Raw genomic sequence first — 26131 nt, 5'->3', positions numbered from 1 at the left:
GTGTGTGTGTGTGTGTGTGTGTGTGTGTGTGTGTGTGTGTGTGTGTGTGTGTGTGTGTGTGTGTGTTTGATGTGTGTGTGTGTTGGGTATCTCCGGAAACAGCTGTTTCTGTGAAGTGCTGCAACCCTCCCTCATCAGTGTGTGTGTGTTTGATGTTGTTTATTCCTGAGGTGAGCATCAGTGTGTGTGTTTGATGTTGTGTATTCCTGAGGTGAGCATCAGTGTGTTGGAAAACAGGCCTGATTCCCAGCAGTGGCCTAAAATACGTATCTAACCTTGACACACACACACAAATTGACAGGTGATATTTACTGCGTATGTAAACACCCATCGTTGGGTTGGTGTCTCTCTACACACACACACACCCTCATAATCTGTCTACCCGTGCTGTTGTGGCAATGTTATGGATAAGGTTATTATAGGAGTTGCAATTACATTTTATATTTGTATAGTGTGTGTGTTTTCAGCGATGACACAGCCATCAGTGAGCAGTACCAAAGCAATAGCCAGACTCTGGTGCATTTATAATTCCATCAATGATTCACACACACTTCATCTATCAGGCCTAGGCAGATGTAGAGGATCAGCCCCTCTTGTAGAATACCTAGTTTACCACATTCTTCAACAATACCTTATAGAATCCTACAGTATGGGATCTTACATAACAGACTATTACAGTATAGAATCCTACAGTATAGAATCCTACAGTATGGGATCTTACATAACAGAATATTACAGTATAGAATCCTACAGTATAGAATCCTACAGTATGGGATCTTACATAACAGAATATTACACTATAGAATCTTACAGTATAGAATCTTACTGTATAGAATCCTACAGTATAGAATCATACAGTATAGAATCCTACAGTATGGGATCTTACATAACAGAATATTACAGTATAGAATCCTACAGTATGGGATCTTACATAACAGAATATTACAGTATAGAATCTTACAGTATAGAATCTTACTGTATAGAATCCTACAGTATAGAATCATACAGTATAGAATCTTACAGTATAGAATCTTGCTGTATAGAAATCTACTGTATAGAATCTTACTGTATAGTGTCTCTTACAGTGAATACAACCCTGGTACAGTCTGGAGTATCACCACCTTTTTCCATTCTTCTTCAATTACTGATTTCTACCATTACTCTACATCACTGGTGTTCTAACTAGCAGATGGATGGTAGATCTGAACTGAGATCAGTTGATGCTGCAGCATGCAGGCTCCGGTCTCATGTGTGTGTCTGTGTATGCATCAGAGACTCGTATGTATGTATGTATGTATGTATGTATGTATGTATGTATGTATGTATGTATGTATGTATGTATGTATGTGTGTGTGTGTGTGTGTGTGTGTGTGTGTGTGTGTGTGTGTGTGTGTGTGTGTGTGTGTGTGTGTGTGTGTGTGTGTGTGTGTGTGTGTATGTATGTATGGATACAATTGCACCACATAGGTGTGCGTACACAGTACATATGTACATATAATTTTATACTCAGGTGTGTGTGTAGGATTGCAACACCCAGGTGCGTGTGTAATGCTTTGCTTTCTCCGCTCTGCCACACCTGCTAACAGGTAACCCTAAGACCCCGCCCTCTCATGCTATTGGCTCAGCTCTGCCTCATCATCCCGCCTCTGCTGCCAGTCCCAACCAATCCAGGAACGGTACAGACCACCTGATACCCTTAGTGTGCTGTTGTTGTGTTTGGCTGCATTTGTGTTATGCTTTGTATTGCTAGTTCACAACATTTATTCTTCCTTCGGGGCAATAAATAATTATACTCTGCTCTATTGTGTCTGTATTCACAATAATGTTCATGCATTTGTTTTATTTTGCCCCAAGTATCCTTCGTCCTATCAGATTGTATGCTGTGTGTTTTGCAGGGAATTCTGCTCCCTTCCTGTGTGCCCATGGGGGGTCTGTGCATGAATATGGATATGGTTGTTTTCACCACACATGTTGTCTCACTTTGGTCTTTGGGGTCCACTAGCTCCTTCCAATCAGAACAGAGAGTTCACATACTTCCTGTCTGCCTGCAGCAGTCTAACCACACATATACACAGCTGATAGGATATGCAGAAGTCTCGACAACCCCCACCCCTCGAGACAGGTACTCAGACACACACTAACATAAAACCATCCTCTCTCCTTTGTGCTGGAGGATCCGTGTGTGTATTCATGTGTATCAACGTATACAGTGTATTCAGCAAAGTATTCAAACCCCTTGACTTTTTCCACATTTTGTTACGTTACAGCCTTATTCTAAAATGGATTAAATACTTTTTATCTCCCTCATTTCCCCATAATGACAATGCGAAAATAGGTTTTTAGAAATGTTAGAAAATGTCTAAAAAATAAAAAACAGAAATACCTTATTTACATACGTATTCAGACCCTTTGCAATGAGACTCAAAATTGACCTCAGGTGCATCCTGTTTCCATTGATCATCCCTGAGATGTTTCTACAACTTGATTGGAGTCCACCTGTGTTAAATTCAATTGATTGGACATGATTTGGAAAGGCACCTGTCTATATAAGGTCCCACAGTTGTGACAGTGTATGTCAGAGCAGAAACCAAGCCATGAGGTCGAAGGAATTGTACGTAGAGCTCCGAGACAGGATTGCGTCGAGGCAAAGATTTGGGGAAGGGTACCAAAATATTTCTGCAGCATTGAAGGTCCCCAAGAACACAGTGGCCTCCATCATTCTTAAATGGAAGAAATGTAGAACCACCAAGACTCTTCCTACAGCTGGCCGCCCGGCTAAACTGAGCAATCAGGGGAGAAGGGCCTTGGTCAGGGAGGTGACCAAGAACCCGATGGTCAATCTGACAGAGCTCCAGAGTTCCTGTATGGAGATAGAAGAACCTTCCAGAAGGATAACCATCTCTGCAGCACTCCACCAATCAAGCCATCATGGTAGAGTGGCCAGACGGAAGCCACTCCTCAGTAAAAGGCCAAAAGGCACCTAAAGGACTCTCAGACCATGAGAAACAAGATTCTCTAGTCTTATGAAACCAATATTGAACTCTTTGGCCTGAATACTAAGCATCATGTTTGGAGGAAACCTGGCACCATCCCTACGGTGAAGCATGGTGGTGGCAGCATCATGCTGTGGGGATGTTTTTCAGCAGCAGCGACTGGAAAACTAGTCAGGATCGAGGGAAAGATGAAAGGAGCAAAGTACAGAGTGATCCTTGATGAAAACCTCCTCCAGAGCGCTCAGAACCTCAGACTGGGGCAAAGGTTCACCTTACAACAGGACAACAACCCTAAGCACACATCCAAGACACTGTAGGAGTGGCTTCAGGACAAGTCTCTGAATGTCCTTGAGTGGACCAGCCAGAGCCCGTACTTGAACCCGATCGAACATCTCTGGAGACCTGAAAATAGCTGTGCAGCGACGCTTCCCATCCAACCTGACAGCATGAGAGGATCTGTAGAGAACTATGGGCTATTATGTGTAGATTGATGAGTGGGAAAAAACCATTGAATCCATTTTAGAATAAGTCTGTAACGTAACAAAATGTGGAAAAAGACAAGGGCTCTGAAAACTTTCCAAATGCACTGTAGATGGAACATACATTAGTCTCTTACTATACAACACGGAAGTCAAACTGAAGCACAATCAGTGTGTCAGATGTTTTGGTGAATTTGTGGCATAGTTGTTCACTAACTATGGTAGGCCGTCATTGTTGGTAGGCCGTCATTGTTGGTAGGCCGTCATTGTAAATAAGAATGTGTTCATAACTGACTTTCCTAGTTAAATAAATGTTAAATAAATAAATATATTTAAAAAAGAATAACTGCAGAGTAATGTTCTAGTATTGTGTCTCCTATATGTGTGTATAGTGATTTGTGTGTATAGTGATTTGTGTGTATATTGATTTGTGTGTAATGTGGTTTGTGTGTGTATTGTGATTTGTGTGTAATGTGGTTTGTGTGTATATTGATTTGTGTGTAATGTGGTTTGTGTGTGTATTGTGATTTGTGTGTAATGTGGTTTGTGTGGATTGTGTGTCTCCTATTTGTGTGTATTGTAATGTGATTTGTGTGTAATGTGATTTGTGTGTATTGTGATTTGTGTGTAATGTGATTTGTGTGTATTGTGATTTGTGTGTATTATGTGTCTCCTATTTGTTTGTATTGTGATTTGTGTATAATGTCATTTGTGTGTAATGTGATGTGTCTCTGTTGCTCCAGGTACAAGTTGCCCCTAACCACAGACATATCTGACCTGTTTTCTTTACCCTCCTCCCTAAAGTGTGCACTCATCCCTCTCTCTCTCATTGATGTGAAGATTGTTATAAGCATATGCATATATGAGTTCCCACCATATTTCAGTCCATTCCAAACCCTCCCCATTAGGGGAAGTGAACGACTGTACACTTCAGGGAATGTAGAGAAAATATGAATGTAGTATTAGTATTCGTGGGTTCAGAAGACTCCTACCTCTTCCTGTCCCTCTGGGGTGACTCTTTCTCATGCATCTCTCTGCAGTGTGTGACTTCCTGACACCACCCTCCCCGGACCAGCCAATCACTAAACGCCTCTCCAACTCTTCAGCCTCCCTGCACTCACCAGAAAGAGGTGTGTGTGTTGCCAAGCAACCGCATATAATATGACTCTCTCTTGTGTGTTTCTCTTCATTGTCTGTCTCTCTGCCCTATTATGACAATGCTGTGTGTGGTGTGTCCCCTCTTTTAGCATCCCCCAGCCCCCAGCGACCGGCCTACAAATGTTCCCCCTCCAGGAAGGCAAGCAATGGACCCCCGGAAGACAAGACCCCCAGAACACCCACAGTCAGTACCATAGATGTGTGTACATGCATTTATATTACTACATTATTATTCTGAGCACACGTTCACTCCTTCTTTTGTGTTTTTAGACAGAGAGAGGCCCCGCCTCCTGTCTGACTGACTCTTCAATGAGACGCCTAGAATCTCCGACCACTCCCACCCGAAGTTCCTTCCCCAGAGCCCATAGCAAAGCAATGGGCACGCCCAAAAGGTTTCTTGGTTTTCCTGTTTTTTATTTTGTATTATAATATATACTTATTGTAAAGAAGCTTTACCTACTACGTAGTATAAAAGATACAAGTAAAGTGAATTGTTATTACAGGGTGAGGTCGACTAAGAGTCGTGCCCAATCCCCCTGCGCCCCGGGACAGTACCCTCCCTCCCCCGTCCGCCAGCGACCCCCAGTAACCGAGGGCAACCATGAGGCCAGGGGTCATGGAACCCTGGAGAGGAAGTCCTCCAAGCCGGACCCAACAGAGAAGAAGATCCCCAAGTCCTGCAGCAGAGACCTGGCGACAGGTAGGGAGGGATGTGTGTGTGCGCGTGTGTTCAGAACTCACCACTAATATATGCTTTACCCTTGAGAGGAGAGAGAGAGGTGGAGGGAAAGAGAGATATATCGATAGACAGAAAGAGAGAGAGAGAGATCGAGAGTCTGCAACCTGAGCCACCCTAGAGAAGACAACAGAACACTTCAGAGAAAACTGCTTTCATCAGTGTCTGCTGTACACCAGAGTCCTCTGTCTCTATGTCTCTGCCCCACTCCCCCTCTACTCCACTGCTCCCCACCTTGTCCCCTTTCCTCCCTCCTCACAGATTCTCCAGGTACACCCACAGGCAGGAACGTTGCCGGGACAACGGATGCAGAGGAGGCATCTAGACTGTTGGCTGAGAGGCGGCGTCTGGCCAGAGTACAGAAAGAGCAGGAGGACAAACTACGACAGGAGGAGGAGAGGTGTGTGTGTGTTTGTCGGGTCAGAAGGATGTGCAGAGGGTTGTGTGTATTTTTGAAATACTTTATTTATTTAACCTTTATTTAAGTACGGGGCAAGTCATTTATGAACAAATTCTTATTTACAGTGACGGCCTACCAAAAGGCAAAACGCCTCCTGCGCGGACAGGGGGCTGAGATTTTTTTATTTAAATATATAGGACAAAACACACATATATATGCCATTTAGCAGACGCTTTTATCCAAAGCGACTTACAGTCATGTGTGCATACATTCTACGTATGGGTGGTCCCGGGAATCGAACCCACTACCCTGGCGTTACAAGCGCCATGCTCTACCAACTGAGCTACAGAAGGACCACACATCACGACAAGGGAGACACCACAACACTACATAAAGAGAGACCCAAGACAACAACATAGCATGGCAGCAACACATGACAACCCAGCATGGTAGCAACACAACATGACAACAACATGGTAGCAACACAACATGGCAGCAGCACAACATGGCAGCATCACAAAACATAGTACATACATTTTTGGACACAGACAACAACACAAATGTCAGGAAGGTCGAGACAACAATACATCACACAAAGCAGCCACAACTGCCAGTAAGAGTGTCCATGATTGAGCCTTTGAATGAAGAGATGGAGATAAAGCTGTCCAGTCTGAGTGTTTGTTGCAGCTTGTTCCAGTCGCTAGGTGCAGCGAACTGACAAGAGGAGCGACCCAGGGATGTGTGTGCTTTGGGGACCTTTAACAGAATGTGACTGGTAGAACGGGAGTTGTACGTGGAGGATGAGGGCTGCCATGGGTATCTCAGATAGGGGGGAGTGAGATTATATAAATAAGCATCAACCAGTGGTATTGTGCCGGGTATACAGAGATGACCAGTTTACAGAGGAGTATAGAGTGCAGTGATGTGCCCTATAAGGAGCATTGGTGGCAAATCTGATGGCCGAATGGTAAAGAACATCTAGCCACTCCAGAGCACCCTTACCTGCCGATCTATAAACGATGTCTCCGTAATTTAGCATGGGTAGGATGGGCATCTGAATCAGGGTTAGTTTGGCAGCTGGGGTTTGAAAGAGGAGTGATAGAGGAAACCAAGTCTAGATTTAACTTTAGCCTGCAGCTTTGATATGTGCTGAGAGAAGGACAGTGTACCATCTAGCCATACTCCCAAGTAGTTGTATGAGGTGACTACCTCAAGCTCTAAACCCTCAGAGGTAGTAATCACACTGGTGGGGAGAGGAGCATTCTTCTTACCAAACCACATGACCTTTGTTTTGGAGGTGTTCAAAACAAGGTTAAGGACAGAGAAATCTTGTTGGACACTAAGAAAGCTTTGTTGTAGAGCGTTTAACACAAAATCCGGAGAGGGTCCAGCTGAGAATAAGACTGTATCGTCTGCATATAAATGAATGAGAGAGCTTCCTACTGCCTGAGCTATGTTGCTGATGTAAATTTAGAAGAGCGTGGGGCCTAGGATCGAGCCTTGGGGTACTCCCTTGGTGACAGGCAGTGGCTGAGAGCAGATGTTCTGACTTTATACACTGCACTCTTTGAGAGAGGTAGTTAGCAAACCAGGCCAAAGATCCCTCAGAGACACCGATACTCCTTAGCCAGTCCACAAGAATGGAATCGTCTACCGTATCAAAAGCTTTGGCCAAGTCAATAAGAATAGCAGCATAACATTGCTTAGAATCAAGGGCAATGGTGACATCATTTAGGTTCTTTAAGGTTGTAGTGACACATCGGAAACCAGATTGCATACCAGAGAGAATACAATAGACATCAACAAAGCCAGTCAGTTGATTATTGAAAAGTTTTTCCAACACTTTTGATAAACAGGGCAAAATAAAAAAATGTGCCTATAACAGTTAGGATCAGCTTGATCTCCCACTTTAAATAAAGGACAAACCGTGGCTGCCTCCCAAGCAATGGGAAGCTCCCCAGAGAAGAGAGACAGGTTAAAAAGTTCAGAGATAGGCTTGACGATGATAGGGGCAGCAACCTTAAAGAAGAAAGGGAGCTCCTTTAGCACTTCGGACTCAGTGACCGCATGCAGGGAGAAACTTTGTAGCGGGGCAGGGGAAAAAGAGGGAGGAGCATCTGGGCTAGTCGAATTAGAAGGGGTGGGAGATGAGGAAATGTTGGCCAGTCAAAGAGGCGTGGCTGAGGTAAATAGGAATCCTGATTTCATGAAGTGGTGATTAAAGAGCTCAGCCATGTGCTTCTTGTCAGGAACAACCACATCATCAGCATTAAGGGACATGGGCAGCTGTGAGGAGGAGGATTTATTCTCCAGGTCTGTAACCGTTTTCCAGAACTTCTTGGGGTTGGACCCACAGAGAGAGAACTGCTGCTTAAAGTAACTAACTTTGGCCTTCCGGATAGCCTGAGTGCACTTATTTCTCATTTGCTTGAACAAGAGCCGGTCAGCCTGAGTATGTGTGTGCCAAGCCTTTCATCAAATGGAATTCTTGAGGTGGAGTAACTCTGCCAGATCACGGTCAAACCAGGGGCTGGACCTGTTTTTAATTCTCATTTTCTTTATGGGGGCATGTTTGTTAATATTATTATATTATTATATATATTAACAATACCACTGAAAATGTCAAAAAATAAGGTCTAAGCGTCTTTGAACAAGGGGGTCAAGCTAAGTATTGTGCATTTACTGTGTGTGTTTGTGTGTGTATGTGTGTGCAGGCTGAGAGCTGAGGAGGAGCTGAGGAGAGAACAGGAGGTGCGGGAGCGGCAGGCGAGAGAGGCACAACGAGCAGAGGAGGAGAGAGAGAGACGGGAGGAGGAGAGAGAGAGACGGGAGGAGGAGAGAAAGAGCAGAGAAGAGGAGGAGAAAAGGACCAAGGAGAGACGATGGAAAGACATGCAGGATCAGCTGGACCGAGAGGTCAGGGGTCAGGGCTCAGGGCTTAAACTTCACACCATGAGGCATCACCAGGGGAGAATGACTGCCCCCTGTCATTGCAGCCACGGAAGTTCAAGGACAACCGCGGTACTGCAGGCATTGCAAACATGAACATCCATTCCAGTGAATGGGAAAATGGCAATCCTTGTGGTGAATCTTTGTGTAAATAAAAACTACATTTGGTACCAACGATTGCTTCTAATACACCATATGTGTGTCCTTGAGAGGATGATTTTAAATTCACACACAAGAAGTTACAACGATAATTTCGTTGCTCATGGCAGCCTGCAGTAACCCGATCGGCCTTCAACTTGAGTTATTCAATGAGAGGGGGCAGCACTGAGTTAGCCTGCAACGTCACTTCCTGGAGTAGCTTAATCTGCTCATGTTATGTCTCCATGAGACGCCCTCTTAACTATTTGGCTTCAATGCGCTATTGAGTCTTTACATATAAATTAATGGTGTCACATAATGCCATGGCTTTGACCATGCATATATACAATCATAGGGCATCACCTCTGCATGTGACGAAGATGTTTAGTCACAGATAGTCAATATGTGACCTCTCCAAGGCCATGTTGCCATGTTTCTAGCAGTTTCAGATCTATGTGGTTTATATACATGGCTCTATCTGCCACATTGTGCTTTTAGCCCTGGAAATGAAACTGGCGCCAGGTGAGTTCACTCCCTACTTTAACTCTCTGATCCTACATATTATATCTGACCCACAGCTTCCGAAATTCTAATCAGTTCAGGGAATTAATGAAGTGTGTGTGTGTGTGTGTGTGTGTGTGTGTGTGTGTGTGTGTGTGTGTGTGTGTGTGTGTGTGTGTGTGTGTGTGTGTGTGTGTGTGTGTGTGTGTGTGTGTGTGTGTGTGTGTGTGTGTGTGTGTGTGTGTGTTGGTGTGAGTGTGTGTGTGTGTAGAGAGAGGAGGCGTGTCTGCGTGTTCACAGGGAGGCGGAGAGGAAGAGGCAGGAGAGAGAACTGCTGCAGGTACAGGAGGAGCAGGAGAGACTGCAGAGGAAGAAGGTTAACACACAGACACACACACACACCTTACCCCCGAATATGCTGCCCTTTAAGCTGTTTCCCTAAACTCGTGTGTGTGTGTGTGTGTGTGTGTGTGTGTGTGTGTGTGTGTGTGTGTGTGTGTGTGTGTGTGTGTGTGTGTGTGTGTGTGTGTGTGTGTGTGTGTGTGTGTGTGTGTGTGTGTGTGTGTGTGTGCGCGCGCGCTTGCGTGTGTCCATAGCGGATTGAGGAGATCATGAAGAGGACGCGTAAGAGTGAAACGGACTCCTCATCCTCAGGTATAAACAAACACACACGCACAGTAAATACTGCAGGGTGACTCAGCTGCGGGCACAGTTAGAACTCCCCCGTGTGGTGGACAGGGTTGCATTGTTACTTTGTGCTACTCTTGACTATCAATGCATGCAGGTTTTGAGTTACTTACTAGGTGTGTCCAACCCCCTCCCCTCTTTCTCAGGTGTATGTGATGTGAACAGGGGCCAGGCAGGGCAGGGCAGGGAGCTGGATCAGGATGAGTCCCCTCTCATCACGCTGGGCCCCCTGGAGAGAAAGAGCTGTGGAGGGGACGAGCTGTCTGACGGGGTACAGTCTATGGACGTCAGGTGAGCTGCACACACACACATAGATGCACATGCACACACAATCCCATGTGTTAACAGCCATATTTCATACTGTATCTGTCTCCCCAGCCCTGTGTCCAGGGATGACTTGGGTATTGTTCAGGACTTCTCTCCCGTCAGCGAGGCGTTAAATAGCATGAGTAACGCCCGAACCCTGGAGCACCTCCTGGACCTCACCGCCCTGCCAGACACACCCCCCTACCCCAGGCTGCAGCCGGGCAGTGCTGCAGCCCTGGGAGACCTCAACAAGAACCTGCTGATCCAGGGTTATAACCCCGCCTCCTTAACTAGCTCCTCCCCCAGGTCCGCCCAGCTTCTCCACAGCCTCAGCCCTGGCAAACTGGACGTCTAGTAACCAGGTAACACACATACACACACACACACATACTGCATATCCCACACACTGCAGTTCTGCTCTAATATTCATTATCCTCTTTCGCCAGGGTATTGTATAGGACTATTGGCTGTTGGGTGAAAAGAGAAGCTAGCAGCAGCAGGGGAGTCTCTGCTCTCCTCCTTCCTCACCAAAACTAGAGAGGGGAACCAGCTCCCTGCACCTCCACCCCTCCTTCCTCATCAAAACTAGAGAGTGGGACCAGCTCCCTGCACCTCCACCCCTCCTTCCTCATCAAAACTAGAGAGTGGGACCAGCTCCCTGCACCTCCACCCCTCCTTCCCCCTCCTCTCTTCAGGGGAGAGGCCCTCCCCATGCACCCCTGGACTCCACAGAGAGCAACTGCTCAATGTCTGGCTCCCCCCTTATATCTATAACTCAACACATCTACAGCTGAATTCACCTATGTAAACACACACTGACATGTACACACACACACACACACACACACACACACACACACACACACACACACACACACACACACACACACACACACACACACACACGGTTAATACTCTCCCTGTAAAGTGAAGCTTTTTCTCTGTGCCCTGACTGTATGATATTGTGTATAAAGGTGTGTCAGTGTTTGGAGGCAGATGTAATATGGTTGTGTTATCCTCCTGTAGCATTAATTATGTGGTTAACACTGACCCTGTAGCACCTTCACTGGAGAACACCTCCTCCTGTATATACTGTTACACAGCTGTAACTCTAGGTAGAAGTTGCACCTAACCACAGATCTAGAATCAGATTATTCTAACCCTCTATAACCTTTACCTTTGGGCAGATGAACATTTAGTCTGACCCTGTATCAGTGGTTAGGGGCAGCCTACTTGTTGTAACGGCTACGTTAGGAGTTTCTTTCTGTCAGTGTTTCTAGTGGTGGTCGGTTATGATCATCACAGCACCACTGACACGCTGTACTACTGTTCACCAGGAGTCTACAATCGCTATGTAGAACTCAGCTAGCCAGTCTAAATGTTTGCATCCTGCAACTGGCGAAACCTACTCATCTACAGATGTGGATGATTTAGTATAGTAAGACAAAAGTCTGGCCTCAGTTGATATGCTTCTGTCCACCAACACGCCTTAGCTTTAGTGGTGCGGAAAAAAATATGTGGAACACTGGAGCATTTCTTATTATAATCTGAGCAAAAAGAAAAGAAAACTGTGAACAGTCTTGTATTTTTTGCTATTTGTAGGGCTGGGGGATATTGAAAAGATGTGGCATGTGTTTTTGGCTTGCTGTGTGTGCGCTAGCTGTGGTTTAGTTACTGTTGTGTAACAGTTCTGAAAACACTCATCCCTACTCTGTTCTGGAAATACTGTTATCTCTATCTTGCCTCTGCTCTGAACTGGACTGTATATGCTGCAACTCACAGTCCTAGCAACTAGCAGTCAACCTACAGCAGGGGTCTCCAACTTTGGAGCTACTGGGTGGTCCTGGAGCTATTTGGTGTGCAGGCTTTTGTTCCAGCCCTACAGTAACACACCTGAGTCCATTAATCATGGTCCAGACTGAAGACGGTGATTAGGGCAGGAACAAAAGCCTGCACATTCAGTGAACCCTGTCCTACAGTATCTCATCAGTCTGTGCAATCGCTCAGTCAGTCAACAGCTATATTCACTATGACTGTGGCTTTACCTCATGGAGATCTATCTCACTACAGAGGACACTTCAGTCTGCTGTCCACTACTGCTGGGAATTCGACCAATCGTACATGCTTCCTGTACTGTAACGGTCTTGTACCGATCCTACTGTAACACTTGCCTTGCTTTGCTCTCAGGGGCGGGTGTAGGTCAGCATGTGTGCTCCCTCCCCTCACGGTTTCAATCTCTGTTTCAGTTCCCCCTGTGAGGTGCCAACCACTCCTCACGACCCAGCTAACCCTGTGAAGGGCACTGACTAGTGTCTATAATGGCTCTAATGTGGATGCTGTATCTCAATAACTGGACTAGAGTAGGTAAAGGAGTTGGTCAAGGAGTAGGTAAAGGCCTGGAAAGCCTGTTTATCTTTGCTGTCTTCAGTGCGCTTGACTCTTGAATTAGTTGCCATGTCTGTTCGTCCATCCATCTCTCTTCCTCTCTCTTTCTGTGCTCGTTCATAATCTAATTCTTTCTTTGTATGCTAAGGGTAAATTAAGTAAACTTAAGACTTAAGGTCAGAATGTTATTCACTAAAAATCACTTAACATTGTCACTGCAGCTTGGTGGAATATATAACTGTAGATGTGGTGCATGGATCTAACTGCTGAAAACAACAATAAAATGTCATCAAGCCATATCTGTGACTTTGTTTATAAACACCTAGCACAAACAGCATATACCCCCCACCCCTTTGCCCTCAGAGCAGCCTCAATTTGTTGGGGCTGGACTCTACAAGGTGTTCGAAGGGCGTTCCACAAGGATGCTGGCTATGTTGCCTCCAATGCTTCCCACAATCAATCAATCAAATGTATTTATAAAGCCCTTTTTTTTTACATCAGCGTCACTCAGTGCTATACAGAAACCCAGCCTAAAACCCCAAACAGCAAGCAATGCAGATGTAGAAGCACGTGGCTAGGGAAAACTCCCTAGAAAGGCTGGGACCTAGGAAGAAATCTAGAGAGGAACCAGGCTCTGAGAGGTGGCCGATCCTCTTCTGGCTGTGTCAGGTGGAGATTATAACAGAACATGGCCAAGATGTTCAAATGTTCATAGAAGACCAGCAAGCTCAAATAAAAATAATCACAGTGGTTGTCGAGAGTGCAACAGGTCAGCACCTCAGGAGTAAATGTCAGTTGGCTTTTCATAGCCAATCATTGAGTTAGAAACAGCAGGTGCGGTAGAGAGAGAGAGTTGAAAACAGCAGGCCCGGGACAATGTAGCACTTCCGGTGAACAGGTCAGGGTTCCATAGCCGCAGGCAGAACAGTTGAAACTGGAGCAGCAGCATGACCAGAACGAGTTGGCTGGATGTCCTTTGGGTGGTGGGCCATTCTTGACACACAGGAAACTGTTGAGTATGAAAAACCCAGCAGCTTTGCAGTTCTTGACAAACCGGTGCACCTGGCACCTACTACCATACCCCGTTCAAAGGCACATCGTTTGTCTTGCCCATTCACCCTCTGAATGGCATTCATACACAATCTATGTCTCAATTGTCTCAAGGCTTATACATTTTATTTGACCTTTTTTCCCTTATCTACACTGAATGAAGTGGATTTAATAAATTACATCAATAAGCTATGGATAATAGCTTTCACCTGGTCATGGAAAGAGCAGCTGTTCTTAGTGTTTTATATCCTCAGTCTTGTGAAAAAATACTTTGTATTCTACAGTGAGTTTTGATTAAAAAATGAATTGTAGGGGACACATCTAGTTTAAAGGAAACAACTCAAGCAAAGATCATATAACTAACCCCCTTCGTCTGTGACTCAAACGTCCTAACAGTGGCGCTATCCTTATTGTGTGTGTTTCCGGGTCAAAGGCAGTTTATTCTGTTTTGAAGTCGCGAGGCAAAGACGGTCAACTGTACAACTTCCTGAATGCAGACAATACGAACGTCCTTCATATGAGATATATTTGATCGTCATTACTTACTAGCTAGTAGTTGTGTAATAAAATCGTGTGTGCGAGACTGGTGTTTTGGTTTACGTATCCTCTAGTTTTGGTAGGAACGTGCGCTGGGGTAAGTGCCATTAAACTCACCGATACACGATGTGGTGCAGCAGCGACTATTGTGGGCGGACTGGAGCTCCGACGTCACATTAAATTAAGTTTTTATTAAAAACGACTGATTCCTACACCCAAATAATACCACACGACAGTGTTAATATTATGTGACCTGTGAGCTCCAGTTAGGCGACAATAAAACGAGTCAAAATTCACCCAACGCTGATAAACGGCCAGTCGCCCAAACAAGTCGCCGCTCAATTCACATCGTAAATCGTGGAGTTGAAGTGTCGGCTAGCAACGACAATTAAACACACAAATGTTAAGATATGGCGGTTAATCTGGTGTAAATCACTGCTATTTATTAGACTTCGCTAAGTTAGCTGGTATTGTTTGGTAGTAACTAGTTAAATATTTATTCGTTTGAGCTGATCATAGTCCCAAGCCCAGTTCTTCCTGACTAGTGGTTTTAGCATGGCCTAGCTAGCATACACAACGATTAGTTCTCAAATGTTTTTCTACTACTGTACATTTCAATCCCTTTAGTTTCCAAGTTAAACGACATAGTAATGCTGGTTACAGTCCTAGCATTTTGCTGAATAATCTGAAATGTATATAGCTATATATTCAGGACAGACATTGCTTGTTCTGATATTTTTTTAAATTTCTTTACGTTTTGGGGATTTGTGTGTATTGTTTTGCATTGTTAGGTATACTGCTCTGTTGGAGCTAGAAACAAGCATTTGGCTACACCTGTGAAAATGTGTAGACGACATAAAAATTTATCTTATTGATGCTTATTGTATGGCGTCACAGCAAGGGAGCTGTGTATTGTGGTATTTTACCCATGCATACTCTTTCTCTCTGTCCACTGATCTCTCAAAGTAAAGAGAATGTTGAGGCCACGGTCACGATCGCCCCACTATGCTCACAGGTAAATAAATATCTTCCACACTTGATTTGACATGCTAGTCCAGTGTGTGGATCAGTAAGATTACTTTAGAATGTTGTCTAATCTCAGCACGCTGTAATGAAAGGTGCTTTACAATTAAAATGTTTTATACTTTTTGTGTGTTATTGCAGAGATAGTCCGCGCAGGCAGGATGGTCGGCGGTTCCCCTGGGACGACCCAGACTTCAACCCCCAGCAGGTGCTGGCTGACCTGGGCAGGCTGCCTGGGGAGGATCAGTGGGTTCGCTTCATGGACGAGATCCACCCAGATGGCCCAGAGGGCCACAGAAGACCTGTTTCCCCAGGCCTCCACAGGCTTGACCACCACCTCCCCCCAGAGGAATTCCACCATCGCAGAATCCCACCGGCACCTCACGAGCTGGGCTACGCCGAGCGCAGAAGGCTCTCCCCCCATGATGGCAGAGGGGGTGGCAGGGGAAAAGGAAGCGGGAGCGAAGGGCTGCCCCACTCCCCTCAGAGGCTACCCAGAGAGAAGCTGCCATCACTGGCCCCGCAGCACCCTCACTACAGTCCTGACCACCACCAGATAGTGTCCTCTGCAGGCTGGAGAAGAGAAGAGCAGGACCAGAGCCAGGGAAGGTCCAGGGACCGCAGCCCCAGGGAGAGGGTTCAGGGTGGGGGGAAGGGGGAGAGGAGGGGTGGAGATTTTCCAGGTCCCTATGGAGACCGAAGCAGAGATGACATGCATAGAGAGAAGAGCACCATCTCTGACCGGAACCGGAGGGAAGCTGATGAAGCGGTGCATCCTGGGTAAATTTGAGCAGTGTTCCATTGGAATTTTATGGCCAAAAGCGAGAGAAGAAGACTGAAGAGGAGAACCCAGCTTCCTGTTTTTTTCTAAGTGCAAACTTCTCCCTGCTACTGTGTCCCTTGTGTAATCATGTAACCTTGGAGTAGTAGTAGTAGATTGAATTGCATGGCTTAACATGGATGACATGCTCTTGTCTCTGTGATCCTTGGAATCAGGTGCTTGCCATGACATACACTGTGATATAGTTGAATACTTTACTATTGTTACCCGCTGTAATCTAGAGGCTTTGTGCACCTGTGATGTCATATGGCTTTGTTTATTGCTAATCAGCTTGCATGAATGACTGTTGTCATTAACCGATATGTAAGGTACTATCTATTAGCCCATAAATTCTATTCATATGCTACGTGTTTTCCTAAATAAATTGAAAGCTAGCTATTACAAAAGCTGTATATTTGTTAGGTATAGTCAGCGTGATCGTATGTCCTCGGTCAGTGCTGAACCATGTCACCTGCTCTTTATGTCGACACAGGTACGGGAAGGAGACAGAGTTTAGGGTGCGCCGCCCCTCGTTGGAGAGGCCCCGGGAAGGGTACGGAGGAGGAGGGCCACGGGGGCGCAGGGGCCCCTCAGGGAGCCACGATGGCCGGGGGCCTGGAACCCTCATCGTGGAGCATGACCATGGTATTATAAACAGCAGAGGGCCAGAACTCTACGACAACCAGAGGGGCCGTGGCCCCGACCAGAGCCCAAGCCACGACCGATTCAGTCACCGTCACCACCGGGCCAGAGCCACTGAGGAGCGGCTCAGGAAGTCAGGTAGCAGGTCCAATACCAGAGAAGAGGCCAGGGGTCGGCTTGACCATAAGGAGAGGAGAGGGCCTGTCCATGAGGAGAGGAGAGGTCCTGTCCATGAGGAGAGGAGAGGTCCTGTCCATGAGGAGAGGAGAGGGCTTGTCCAGGAGGAGAGGAGAGGGCCTGTCCAGGAGGAGAGGAGAGGGCTTGTCCATGAGGAGAGGAGAGGGCCTGTCCATGAGGAGAGGAGAGGTCCTGTCCATGAGGAGAGGAGAGGGCCTGTCCATGAGGAGAGGAGAGGGCCTGTCCAGGAGGATAGGAGAGGGCCTGTCCAGGAGGAGAGGAGAGGGCCTGTCCATGAGGAGAGGAGAGGGCCTGTCCATGAGGAGAGGAGAGGGCCTGTCCATGAGGAGAGGAGAGGGCCTGTCCATGAGGAGAGGAGAGGGCCTGTCCATGAGGAGAGGAGAGGGCCTGTCCATGAGGAGAGGAGAGGGCCTGTCCATGAGGAGAGGAGAGGGCCTGTCCATGAGGAGAGGAGAGGGCTTGTCCAGGAGGAGAGGAGAGGGCCTGTCCATGAGGAGAGGAGAGGCCCTGCCCATGAGGCGAGGAGAGGCCCTGCCCATGAGGAGAGGAGAGGCCCTGCCCATGAGGAGAGGAGAGGCCCTGCCCATGAGGAGAGGAGAGGCCCTGCCCATGAGGAGAGGAGAGGCCCTGTCCATGAGGAGAGGAGAGGCCCTGCCCATGAGGCGGGGAGAGGCCCTGCCCATGAGGAGAGGAGAGGCCCTGCCCACGAGGAGAGGAGAGGCCCTGCCCACGAGGAGAGGAGAGGCCCTGTCCACGAGGAGAGGAGAGGCCCTGCCCACGAGGAGAGGAGAGGCCCTGCCCACGAGGAGAGGAGAGGCCCTGCCCACGAGGAGAGGAGAGGCCCTGCCCACGAGGAGAGGAGAGGCCCTGCCCACGAGGAGAGGAGAGGCCCTGTCCACGAGGAGAGGAGAGGGCCTGTACACGAGGAGAGGAGAGGGCCTGTACACGAGGAGAGGAGAGGGCCTATACATGAGTCCAGAAGAAGCCCTGATCGTCATGGGAGAGCCAGCCCCATGGGCTTCCAAGATAGAGGTAGTCCCACAGAGCCCAGGGCCAGAAACAGTGCATTCCGAGGGGAGAGGGGGGCCCCAGCCCAGGGTGGCAAGAGACAGATGGGGCCCTCCATGAACCAGCCCCGGCCTCTAATTCAGGGAATGCAGGGGTACCGACCCCGGGATGCCATCCCCCAGCAGTCCCCTCCGGAGCACCACGGGTACCAACCCAGGGGAGGCATCTGGGACATGGAGCCCAGAGAGGAGGCGCCCGGTTGGGCAGAGGTGAGCGACAAGGAGCCCCGCTGCGAGAAGGACCGGGGACCAGGGCCGCGAGGAGGCCGTCCTCCAGCACAGGGCAGGATGGATCCTAGGAAACCTCAGCATAGTGATCTCAACCCCAACTGGAACCAACAGCAGAACGATATGGGAATGCCTCGCATGGGCGCCGGCGAGAAGGAGACGCTCACCATCAAGGTGGACATGAACCGGCCTGTGGGCCAGAACAGGTAAGGTGTTTCCGACAGCAACGTTTAGGGGTCAAGGGTGAAAGTTCATGCTTCTTTTCAACTCTCACTGTCAACTGCAGGAAGACAAAGTCAGAAGCCCTGAGATCATTGACAGCCAGAGGAGGAAGTTTTCTTCTAACCTATTTTTTTTAATTCTACAAGCTGAGAATTTGTGATGGGACGCAATTTATATACATCAAACTAATCCTTCCTGATGTGGGGCATTGCAGTGATGAACATGGCGAATCGCCAAACGCCTCCTTTTAGTAGTGGCCATTTTACAGCATTGTCCTTCACATTCTCATGATTAGAAAGGTGGAATCAATTCATAGAGGAGGCAAGTCGGGATCTCCCAAATAACTTTTATTGTTCATCAAGGGGCAGAACATCTCAGACCAGCTTTGCAACATTCTAAAGAACAGAGATGCCACAGTAGAAGACTATCAACCATATGAATAACCTAATGGCTCACGGCAGAGGTTTGGCTCATCAGTTCTTCAGAAATCTCTCTCTCATCCAATGAACAACCCAATAGAATGTGGTAACTCACAAAGGGAGTGGTTGCAGCTTCCCACAGCGAAAGCATCCCTGACAACCAAGAGACCAACCAGCCCAGAGACCAACCAGATGCCAGCAGTGTGTTTGCAGCTCATCATTCACAGCTGAAATGAATAAAGAGCAAGCAGCCTGCATGGTGGAACATGCTGAAGGAGCTCTGGAAAGTAAAGAGAGGAGTGGAGGAGGCACAGTTCTGCCACTCACTACAGCTGATTGACCCGAGGCTTGGAGGAAAATGTAGAACCCATGAAGACAAGGGGAAAAGTCTTGATACTAACCAAACTGAGCACCAAACAACTGCAGAAGAGTCTCGTTGGTATATAGGAGGATTTCCTGTATACATGATACCCAATATATTCTAATATGGAGTTGATGAGCCTGATAAATGTCAGTCACTGAGCCACTGCATGGTGCCTTGGTCTTTGGTTGACTGAAGACGATTTGGGCTGGAATATGTCCTGAACTGCACTTCAGGAACATCCGTTTGAAACCACCATGTTTTTTTCAATGTCTTGAGAAACACCTGGAATTATCAGCTCTTGATCAGCTAATCAGAGAAAGACTATTGTGAAAGGACTTATTTCAGAAGCAGTGTTGTTCTGAGCCAGGCAATGACCCTTCACCCTTACCCCACTCAGCCTGAGAGGATACATATGCCAAAACACCAGCTATAGTCACAAGACTTTCAAATAGCTTAAACTAGCTCAAACTTTTGTATTTTATTCAGACCAATGTCCAAAGGTAAGTCAACATGTTCTTTCCATCATTGCCTATATTATTCTGCAGACTTCTAGAGGATTTTCATACTTATCTGTCAAGCAAGCAGAATCATTTTAAGTCTTCATCCAATGTGTTTAATCTGAGGTGGACTCATTCCCACTGAAACTTGCCAAAGACTTTAACGACTTCAGTCGGCGTCTTGACCACCCTCAAGGCCTCACATTAGCATGTTCCTGGTTGTTCTTCATGTCTAAACCCATGATGCTAAAGAGTCTCAAGGCCTAAAGGAGATTCTGCCACGGTCTCACAACACCTACGCTTCTGTGGCAAACTTGGACCCAAATTCTCTCAACACTCACCACATATTTTCAGAAACCTGGGATCTGTTCTTCATGGGTCTTACGACCAAACTGGGTTTGGAGTGGCCCTGCATACCTTTCTACAAACAGGTTCACTCAAAGTAATGGACTATAAAGCGCAGCACTGAGCAGACCTGACTGTCTGAACAACAACTCAAGGCAATGATGTTGTCCTTAAAGCAACCAAAGGCTACAGGTTCTTAGTATAACTCACTTTGAGCTGTACCAGAACAAAGGACAACACAGGATGACTACAAGTAAAGACCGGATGCTATGGCCTAAGAGGGACGTCAACAGACCAGGGAGAATCCAATCATTGGATGGAGGAGCACAGTCATTAAACACTGAGAGATCCACCTTCTGGATGAACTGAAGAAGGCCTGAGTGACCAGCTAGTAGACACAAGCAAGAGTGGAGAAGAGCAGAAGGCAATGTGAAGGTCTGGAGATGACCAGGATGATGTCCAGTCAGAAAAGCAGTGGATGATTAATATGTGGAGATGAACTTCCACATTGGAAAGAGTGAAAAATACTTTTAGACTCAACACATAAAAATAAAGTTTTCGGTTTGACTTCTTCAAGCTAACGTTCAGCTGTCTTTTCCACCCGTATTGACACTGATACTCATGGACCAATCAGGGAGTAATAATGCTCAAACTCAATCCCACTAATAGTGTCTCTTCTCCAGGAGGCTCTCAGAACCATACGACTATTGATGAACTCCATTTTGCACCAGGAAAACAGCTCTGTCAAAGCATTACAACAGCAAGGGGAAACCCAACTCGGTGAGGACTAAGGTATTCCTGACAGTGAATCTGGACTCGGCCTAGTTAAAAGGCCCCAGAATGAACACTTTGGGAAGAAGAGGAATTGAAACCTCAAACACAGCCGATGTATCAGCCAATAGTTCAGCATGGATGAATCCTCATGAAAACACTTGAGTATTGCTCTGAAAAAGGACATCACAGAAACATTCCTGTACAGATGGGTTCTGTCAGTCTACACTTCATCTAGGCACAACTTGCTCACGAAAACCACACCTGCAAGAGAACATACTGTCTACCTTGGGCCAATCAAGGACAAGAACTACGATGTCCACTCTGGACCGTTCAAGGACAAGCAACTACACTGTCAACATTTCACCAAACAAGGACAAGCAACTACACTGTCAACATTTCACCAAACAAGGACAAGCATCTACACTGTCAACATTTCACCAAACAAGGACAAGAACTACACTGTCAACATTTCACCAAACAAGGACAAGCAACTACACTGTCAACATTTCACCAAACAAGGACAAGCATCTACACTGTCAACATTTCACCAAACAAGGACAAGCATCTACACTGTCAACATTTCACCAAACAAGGACAAGAACTACACTGTCAACATTTCACCAAACAAGGACAAGCAACTACACTGTCAACATTTCACCAAACAAGGACAAGCATCTACACTGTCAACATTTCACCAAACAAGGACAAGAACTACACTGTCAACATTTCACCAAACAAGGACAAGAACTACACTGTCAACATTTCACCAAACAAGGACAAGCATCTACACTGTCAACATTTCACCAACCAAGGACAAGAACTACACTGTCGATTGACAAATGCAGACAGCGAAACATTTAAAGAAGCATGTATTTTCACCTTTGACCCATGCCAGTGATACACTGGCACAGGAAGTGGGCAGGGATGTAGTGGAGGATAATCACTGTTCACACCTTTTTTTATTTTATTTCATCAAGAGCATTGATGCACCTTTTACACCACATACACTTTGTTAGCATTAGCGTTACCCCCCCACCCGTTATCTCGACTAGCGTTCAGCGTTTCACAACTACATCCCTAGAGACGAGTAATGTCTTACTGTCTTCCTGGAGACGAGTAATGTCTCACTCTCTTCCTGTTGCGTTTCAAACTCATTTTAAACAATTTGACCTTATTTGGACTTTAAGTGCATTTTTGCAAACATGTCCAAACCAACAGCTCTTGATGATGTACTTTATCAGTCATTTTTCCTAAAGCTTTAAAATGTGAAGGTAAGTGTAGTGTGTTTACAGATGCCTCGGTCAAGGTAAGGTTGTTCAGTACACAATGTTTAGTTATATTTGATTTACATAAGAGATCCACTAGAGAACCACTTAACTCCCCTCAACAGTATTATTGAATTCAGAATATATATATACCATTTATCAGATGCTTTTATGCAAAATGACTTATTCATGCATGCATACATTTGGTTGTTCAGAACAAATTACTTTGTTCCACCCCCAAACTACAGTCTACTTAAATCAAACCCTTTCCACAAATTTCCCATCAGCTGGCGACCACATTAACCTATGTTAGAAGCTACTAGTACTATAATTTCATAGTTAAACCCTTGTATTCAGGCCTGATCTCAGATTGTAATGCCTCTACTGCTTCCTTCCACTCCTCCATTGCTCATCCCTCCTCTGTTTCTCATCCCTCCTCCGTTCCTCCAGCCAGCTGTGCTACTCCTCCGACCGCCAGCTGTCGCTGGATCTGGTCAACGTGGGCCGCCAGCGCCTAGACTTCCTGCCCATGCTAGAGCATTCTGGGACGTACCGGGAATCCGCAATGCACTCTGGGACTTTCGCCCAGGAGATCATCACCCTGGTGCACCAGGTCAAAGGTTAGGAAACAAAACAAATACAACCTGAATATGCCCACGTACAGCCACTTGTGTACACGCACACACCGCTCATTGACACTAATGTGCCCATCTCAGACAGAATCTATAGATACTTATCACAGCCTTCAAGACAATCAATCTCTTAACTCTTTCTTTCTCTGATTTTCTCCAGAGCATTACTTTAGAGGTGATGGTGTGACACTGAACGAGCGTTTCTCTGGCCCCCAAGATGGAGGTCTGCCTGAGGAGGAGGAGCAGGAGGAAGAAGGACCAACTCTGAACAGGTACATGAACACCTGGTTACCACGGTAATTTGAATATCTTTAGAGCTTTTGTTTAAGCCTTTAATGTGCTGTTTACAAACAATATATTTGTATTCCTCTCGTCCAGGCTGTTCAACATGAGTATGTCAGAACCTGATATGGAACCTGTCTTCTCTAAAGTTGGCCGCATGCAGGTACAATAATGTGTAGAGGTTTATGATTGATATGTCAATGGACTGATTGGTTCCTGAATGTATTGGTTGATTGAATGATGTATTATTGATGTGTTGTGTGATCAGAGGCAGCAGCAGGCAGTGAGAGATCCCGGAGACCTGAGACATGACCTGGAGAGGAGGAGACAGGAGAGGCTGGAGGGAGTGAAGGTCACCATACCTGGAGGCAGGCTCTCACAGCACCCCCTGGCTGCCGGGAGGTACTACAACACAGTGAAGACATGATGGGGCTTCTTTTGAATATTACAATGATTCCTTCCTCCCTTTCTTGGAGTCATCACTGATCTACGGATCCTTGTGTTCACCCAATCTGTCAGATCAGTGATTACCTTAAGAAGTGGAGGAAGGGTGCATTTTTACACCATCTCTCCCTCTCACACACTCTGTCTCAGTGACCATCAGGGGGGGTATGGTAGAGAGGAAGACGAGGAACAGGAGGGCTTTTCAGGCTGGTCAGGCCCACCACGGAGAGGGAGGAGGTGGCCTGGAGACATGGTGAGAACTGTGTGAGGGTGTGTGAACTGTGTGAACTGTGTGAGGGTGTGTGAGGGTGTGCGTGTGTCTGTTTACATTTGGTAGGGAAGTGAATAAAATGGATATTATTTTTATCTTTCTTTCAATATATATTGGATGTTTCTCTCTCTCGCTTTCTCTCTCTCTCTCTAGGGGGTCAGAGGAGAGGTGGCATGATTAGACAAGACATGGGAGACCAGCAAAGGAACAACTGGCCTCCTAATAGTCCTTGCAACCTGCCTGGATCAATGAGACAACAGAACCACAATATTAACGGTCAGTTAGTACCCCAAAACATAAGTATGTACAGTCAATGTAAACCAGGAAACAGAAGTTAAAAAGTACAGTGTGTTGTCATTCACAGACCTGTTCAGAGAACCACAACTTCCCAGCCATGTTCAGTGACCTCAGTCATTCGCTGATTGGTTGGTTGGTTGATTGACAGTGTAATTCCTATGACTGGCTTCTGTTTACCTTCCTGTCTGGTTACGTACATTAGTCAGTCAGTCTGTCCATCTGTTCCCTAGATCTCATTTATGTCTGACCCTGAGCCAATCAAGTCCTCTCCTTTCCTCTAGACAATCATCTTGCACACTAATAGGACCATTACAACCCTAGCTGCCCTACTTCTTAACCTAACACCTATATTCACAAGACCTCTCTCGCACTCTCTCTTTCTCATTCTCTCTCTGTCTCTCTGTCTCTCTCTGTCTCACAGGTGCCAACTGGTGAATGGAAGCTTGGAGCAATCCAAATGGAGTCAGTGGTTAACTGTTGATAGGCTGTATATATTATAGATCACACTGCTGCAGACTGACCACAGCCTGAACCACGACCACCTGACCAACTGACATTCTGTACCACGCTGTCAATGTAAAGCCCATGCAATGTAGCTGCTCTCCTGACAGAGAGAGTAATGTGGTGGGGAAGTAAGGTGGCCAACTGATATTTAAAGATGCACTATGCATAAATTGTTCCACCATTTCCTGGTTGCAAAATGTTTGCCTAATTTCAGTTTGTTACAAAATGAGCAAGTATAGTGTAGAGCAGGGGTAGGTAACCGTGCTCCTGGAGTCCCGCTGGTACTGCAGGATTTTGTTCTGTCTAGGCACCACACCTGACCAACTGACAGGGCCGGCGGCAGAACTATTCAGTTGGACCGGCCTTTGATATCCATAGGCGTGGCATGTTTTTTCCCGGGACCACCTTATGTGTGCATCCTCTTGCATGTTCAAATTGTAATAGTAAAGACCATAGGCAGCTGGTGAGTTTCAAGTTTGTGGATGTTTCCAATTTACCCTAGCATTTCTACCGTTCTTAGTGCCAGTTATGGTAATTGTTTTATATGCACATTTTTGTGCAACAGTTTCATTTCAATATTTTATTTTCTCAATCATTGTCACGTGATTAATCATAAAAATCTGAAATAAAATGATAAAAATGTCAAAGTTAAAATTGAACTGAGGTGAGAGCAGCAGCCTCTGCCATATGAACACATTGATACACTGTGATCCATTGGCGGCTAAAGAAATGAGCTCATAGAACTCCGAGACAGCCTATAGGCCAATGCAGCAGTAGGCCTGTAACCTCCATCTCAACTAAGTAAAGCTGACAAATAAAAACAGTAGAAAATAACCTGATAAATTCTGCTTCTTTCAATCACAATCATCTCTCTTCTCCACATGTCTGCCTCCCTTTCTATCTGTCTTGACCTGAGCTATTGTTAGTGAACTGCAACATTGTATCAACTGGCCTATTCTGGGCCCTCAGAGTTCCCCACCCAGTGAGCTCTAGACAGACTGCTGTTTTTTAAAATAACATTTCTACTGGCTATATGGGGTCATCAGATCATGATATTTTGCTCTTTCACACCGAGGCGTGGTGATTATCGAGGCCTGGAGTGTTGGAAAGATTGTTCTAATACTTAGGAACTATCATTCGCAATGGATGTTAAAAAACAGACTTCGTTGGCTTGTGCGAGGCAAAGAAAAAATGACTGAGAAACTCTGTTTATTGGTGGTGGACGTGGTGAGTTAAGACAATCAATCGTTAATCCAACATTGCCAAATGAGCATGTTCCTACATATGCATGTATTCTGGAGAGATCCACACAATCCCTCCCCATGTTGATGCAACATTTTAAATGATACTCAAAACACATTAACTTCACACATATTTTAGAGGCTTTTCACTGGCCACGCAACTCAATCAGCTAGACATATTCCCGTGTGCCCAAATTGTGGGCATCCCAAATAGGCATAGGCATACACACTTGTGATCCACAGCTTTTTAAAAGAAAATACAATAAGTGAATGATCG

The 26131-nt window shown here is 46.1% G+C and overlaps 2 protein-coding genes across 27 annotated transcripts in view; both read left to right on the top strand.

Annotated features, from left to right (window-relative positions):
• The window catches only part of LOC118375621 (MAP7 domain-containing protein 2-like), a 33619-nt gene extending 20590 nt beyond the window's left edge, over window positions 1-13029 (top strand). For 2 of the 4 annotated variants that reach the window (XM_052502086.1, XM_052502083.1), the window contains exons 4-15: window positions 1587-1676; window positions 4513-4602; window positions 4720-4814; window positions 4901-5022; window positions 5134-5330; window positions 5628-5766; window positions 8481-8682; window positions 9626-9730; window positions 9951-10008; window positions 10188-10332; window positions 10420-10709; window positions 10794-13029. In XM_052502086.1, coding sequence (XP_052358046.1) covers window positions 1587-1676; window positions 4513-4602; window positions 4720-4814; window positions 4901-5022; window positions 5134-5330; window positions 5628-5766; window positions 8481-8682; window positions 9626-9730; window positions 9951-10008; window positions 10188-10332; window positions 10420-10702 — 1526 coding nt within the window. In that variant the 3' untranslated portion in view covers window positions 10703-10709; window positions 10794-13029. The remainder of the gene's footprint in view (window positions 1-1586; window positions 1677-4512; window positions 4603-4719; window positions 4815-4900; window positions 5023-5133; window positions 5331-5627; window positions 5767-8480; window positions 8683-9625; window positions 9731-9950; window positions 10009-10187; window positions 10333-10419; window positions 10710-10793) is intronic. The other 2 variants (XM_052502088.1, XM_052502090.1) reach the window with 1 other exon arrangement.
• Window positions 13030-14184: 1155 nt separating this feature from the next.
• Window positions 14185-25447, top strand: LOC118375623 (neurofilament heavy polypeptide-like). 23 transcript variants are annotated; one of them, XM_052502075.1, is made up of 13 exons: window positions 14185-14416; window positions 15286-15334; window positions 15484-16122; window positions 16656-17026; window positions 17147-17170; window positions 17483-18503; window positions 22634-22803; window positions 22976-23087; window positions 23194-23260; window positions 23366-23499; window positions 23617-23795; window positions 23966-24088; window positions 24531-25447. In XM_052502075.1, the coding sequence occupies exons 2-13, from the start codon at window positions 15294-15296 to the stop codon at window positions 24542-24544; spliced, it is 2895 nt and encodes a 964-aa protein (XP_052358035.1). In that variant the 5' UTR covers window positions 14185-14416; window positions 15286-15293; the 3' UTR covers window positions 24545-25447. The 23 variants fall into 23 exon arrangements, with proteins under 23 accessions (XP_052358035.1, XP_052358005.1, XP_052357994.1 ...); XM_052502045.1 differs by having other exon boundaries at window positions 17267-18503; XM_052502034.1 differs by having other exon boundaries at window positions 16656-17050; window positions 17243-18503.
• The last annotated feature ends 684 nt before the right edge of the window (window positions 25448-26131 follow it).

The sequence above is a fragment of the Oncorhynchus keta genome, chromosome 4, assembly GCF_023373465.1.
Source record: "Oncorhynchus keta strain PuntledgeMale-10-30-2019 chromosome 4, Oket_V2, whole genome shotgun sequence".
NCBI classification, from domain to species: Eukaryota; Metazoa; Chordata; class Actinopteri; order Salmoniformes; family Salmonidae; genus Oncorhynchus; species Oncorhynchus keta.
Note: the sequence above shows the minus strand (reverse complement) of the source record. Positions and strands in the feature narration are given on the sequence as shown.

Bases quoted from the DNA above. Each gene is read 5' to 3' on its own strand.
- LOC118375623 (XM_052502000.1), top strand. From the start codon at position 15,294: ATGTTGAGGCCACGGTCACGATCGCCCCACTATGCTCACAG. The intron at 22,804-22,975 runs GTTAGGAAACAA...GATTTTCTCCAG, and splicing joins CCTGGTGCACCAGGTCAAAG to AGCATTACTTTAGAGGTGAT. The intron at 23,088-23,193 runs GTACATGAACAC...CCTCTCGTCCAG, and splicing joins GAAGGACCAACTCTGAACAG to GCTGTTCAACATGAGTATGT.